This window comes from Elephantulus edwardii, unplaced genomic scaffold, assembly GCF_000299155.1.
Source record: "Elephantulus edwardii isolate Elephantulus edwardi_28Jun2011 unplaced genomic scaffold, EleEdw1.0 scaffold00077, whole genome shotgun sequence".
NCBI lineage: Eukaryota > Metazoa > Chordata > Mammalia > Macroscelidea > Macroscelididae > Elephantulus > Elephantulus edwardii.
The window spans coordinates 13,650,914-13,654,180 of record NW_006399827.1 but is presented as its reverse complement, the minus strand read 5'-3'; the positions used below and the strand labels follow the sequence as shown (position 1 = coordinate 13,654,180).

The window sequence follows — 3,267 nt, the reverse complement described above, 5'->3', positions numbered from 1 at the left end:
TCTTGGCTGTGGGGCAGAATGCTTCTTGATGACCTATCCTAGCAGGCATCTGGGTGCCTGCAAGGGGTTTGTCCTGACAGGTGAGGCAGGCTGATGATGTTTGTCTCAATCCAGAATTAAGAAAGGAGTCGAGTTAAATTCACATGGATTTTTCTCCTGCCTCGTTCTGGAGAATCAGAAACAGTGGAACTGTGTAGAGCCTGCCTCTTTGCAGAGTTAAAGGGTCTGAGAGGGCATGGAAAGTGACGTTGCCCATCTTTTCTGTGCTCTTTGTTTGCAGAACCACCTTGGACAGGATGAACGTAGGCACGGCGCACAGTGAGGTGAACCCCAACACGCGGGTGATGAACAGCCGTGGCATCTGGTTGTCCTATGTGCTGGCCATTGGGCTGCTCCACGTCGTTCTGCTCAGCATCCCCTTCGTGAGCGTCCCTGTTGTCTGGACCCTCACCAACCTCATCCACAACATGGTGAGGACTCGCCTGCTGCCTCACTGGGCTGTGGAGATGCTCTGCAGTTGGACTGAGGAGTAGGAATGTGCCAGACCTGGGCCGGATAGACTGATGTCATCTGTCGTCAGAGCCTCGACGCAGTTCTCAGGCCTCGACTCCATTCCTCCTCCTGGGTTCTAGCCGCATGGGCTCTGAGAAGAGGAATGTGGACTGTGGATTTGTTAACATCTCTGAGATGAAGAGGCGGTGGGCCAGGATAGTGGGTCATTGTAAACAGCACTGAGGGTCTCAGAGAGCTCCCTGGTCCCAGCACTGCTGGAGCTTAGCTTGGTTCAGACATGCCCCTTTTACAGGTCAGGATCTCAGATCGCTTTCCTCTCTTGTCCTTCTCTTCTCCCTTGGCTCCTTGTACCTCCTAGGTTAGCAAGCAAGGGCCTATGGTGCCTTCCCATCATCTTTTTTTTTTTACATCTTTTTTTTTTTAATTGAGATGTTAATGAAGGTTTATAGAGACTTTGAATTTCCATTCATTCATTGTTACACATTTTTCTCCCTGCCCACCCCTTCCCACCAGTTCACTTTTCTCTTTAAAAAATTCTTTCATTGTTATACAATTTCCACTCCCCCACCCTAGTCCACTCCGCCATTCAGCTCTCATTCTGGACTCTTGTCAGGAAAATAATACCTAATCATACAATCCTTTTAAACAGTTTTCTCCTTCATCTGTTTCAATGCAGTGCACATTATTTATTCCCTCTTTTCTTAGTTTCTCCCCAACTCTGATGTCAGTCCTGCTTTACAACAGTGGCATTATGCAGTATTTGTCCCTTTGAGACTGAGATATTTCACTCAGCATAATGTCTTCCAGGGTCACCCATTGTGTATAATATTTCATGAGTTCCTTGTTTTTCACCTATCTTCTTGCCAAAAGCACCTCCCCTCCCAGTTGGCACAGTGTGGGAGGAGGCTGGCAGTGCAGGGACCATCCTGCAACTCATCCTTCCCCTTCTTCTCAAGCCAGGCCTGCCCTCTAACCCAGTGGTCCCATTCAGCCAGGTGCCGTCCTAATGGATTTCTAACCTAGGTCTCCCTGCCCAGCATAGGGAGGCCACAGGCATCCTGGAACCCCATCTAGCTTTGACTGGCATGGAGGTGCTGAACTGGGGGGGCCTTTCAGCTTTCTATTTTCTAATGTATGCTCCCCTCCCCCCCAGGGCATGTACATCTTCCTGCACACAGTGAAAGGGACACCGTTCGAGACCCCGGACCAGGGCAAGGCAAGGTTGCTGACCCACTGGGAGCAGATGGACTATGGAGTCCAGTTCACAGCTTCTCGGAAGTTCTTGACCATCACACCTATTGTGCTGTGAGTGTTTTGGGCAGAGGACGCCTCCAGCAGCAGGAGAAGGCCTGGGAGATCCTGTGGCCCAGCCAGCTTTGTCCTTGGGGAATGAGCAGAGGGAGGGAAGTTGGAGAATTCCTGGATCCCTATCTTCCCTCAAGCGGGCTTCCTTCCTGCCAGGGATATGGCCATACAGGCCTGAGACGAGGGGCCTCTTTCTGTCTGGGAGATCTTAACCACACCATACTGGTCTGGAGCCCATCCCATAATTCTTTTGCTGCACTGGTTTGTGACTGCTGTAGTGGGCTCAAGTGTGTCCGAGATGATGAGGATGACACAGGATAGGACAGGGTTCAAGGCTGTTGTTTGTAGAGTCTCTCCAAGTCATACTTGACTCAATGACTCCTGACAGCTACCACCCCCCGGGGCGTTAGGGAAGAAGGATTCCTCCAAGGTCTGACACCTCTCTCCGACCTTCCTACCCAGGTACTTCCTCACCAGCTTCTACACCAAGTATGACCAAGTCCATTTTGTCCTCAACACTGTGTCCCTGATGAGTGTGCTCATCCCTAAGCTGCCCCAGCTCCATGGAGTCCGGATCTTTGGAATCAATAAGTACTGAAGGCGCAGCACCCCTTGCTCAAGATGTCAGGGGTTGGGTAGAAGGCCTGTGCTACGATGCAGAAGACAGAAGGCTCCTCTGGACACTGCCAGAGATGGGGGCTGAGCCTCTGGGCCCTAGACCCTCCCTTGCTTCCCCCAGTAGCCGACTTGGAGTAGCTTGTAGTGGGGTTGGGGTGAGCCCTCCCCAGGGCTCTGACCCTTTCCGATTTTTTTGATCTTTTCCTTTTGCCTTTTGAATAGAGACTCTCTGGGGGTGGTCACGGAATGGGCTGGGCTCCCAGGCTGAACATGGACCCACAAGGCTGGCACTGGGGGGTCAGGGACGCTCCTCCGCTCACTTGCTCACTCTCAGGCCGCCGAAGCACTTTAACCTTTGTGAGGGGAGCTGAAGGGACGGTACAACTTCTCGATTTGTTTCACTTTAATTCTGAGGTCTTTAGGGTGTGCTTGTATATATAAAAGCAGGAAACTGTTATAATTTAAGTCTCACGTGTCTGGCAGATCCCCTATCATCCACTGTGGGTAGCGGATGGGGCCAGGGAGGGTGAGGAGAGGCTTATTGGAGCTAATTGTGAATGCCCTGGTCCCAGAGGTTCGGAGCCAGAGCCACTGCCATGTCCTGGCTCTTGTGAAGGTCAGGGAAGGAAGAACAAGAGATGTTGGTTTGAGTTTTGAAGAATGGGACCACACAGCAGCAGACCGGTGGGAGGGTGGGTGGGATGGAAGGAGGGCTAGATCCAGTCTTGTTTTTTGGGATGTGGGCAGGGCGGGGAGTAGACTTGGAAGAGAAATTTACCAATGAATGACAAATGGCAGTGGCGATAGGGAAGGGAAGCTGCTGTGTGTTTG

At 51.6% G+C, this 3,267-nt stretch overlaps 1 protein-coding gene across 2 annotated transcripts; it reads left to right on the top strand.

Annotated features, from left to right (window-relative positions):
* The first annotated feature begins 292 nt into the window (after positions 1-292).
* Positions 293-2,683, top strand: ORMDL3 (ORM1-like 3 (S. cerevisiae)). Of its 2 annotated transcripts, none has more exons than XM_006889397.1 (3): positions 293-470; positions 1,667-1,818; positions 2,281-2,683. In XM_006889397.1, the coding sequence occupies exons 1-3, from the start codon at positions 297-299 to the stop codon at positions 2,414-2,416; spliced, it is 462 nt and encodes a 153-aa protein (XP_006889459.1). In that variant the 5' UTR covers positions 293-296; the 3' UTR covers positions 2,417-2,683. The 2 variants fall into 2 exon arrangements, with proteins under 2 accessions (XP_006889459.1, XP_006889460.1); XM_006889398.1 differs by having other exon boundaries at positions 297-422; positions 2,281-2,416.
* The last annotated feature ends 584 nt before the right edge of the window (positions 2,684-3,267 follow it).

Excerpts from the sequence above, each read along its gene's own strand:
- ORMDL3 (XM_006889397.1), top strand. The coding sequence starts at position 297 with ATGAACGTAGGCACGGCGCACAGTGAGGTGAACCCCAACACGCGGGTG. Across the intron at positions 471-1,666 it reads CCAACCTCATCCACAACATG|GGCATGTACATCTTCCTGCA; the intron begins GTGAGGACTCGC and ends CCTCCCCCCCAG. Across the intron at positions 1,819-2,280 it reads ACCATCACACCTATTGTGCT|GTACTTCCTCACCAGCTTCT; the intron begins GTGAGTGTTTTG and ends CTTCCTACCCAG.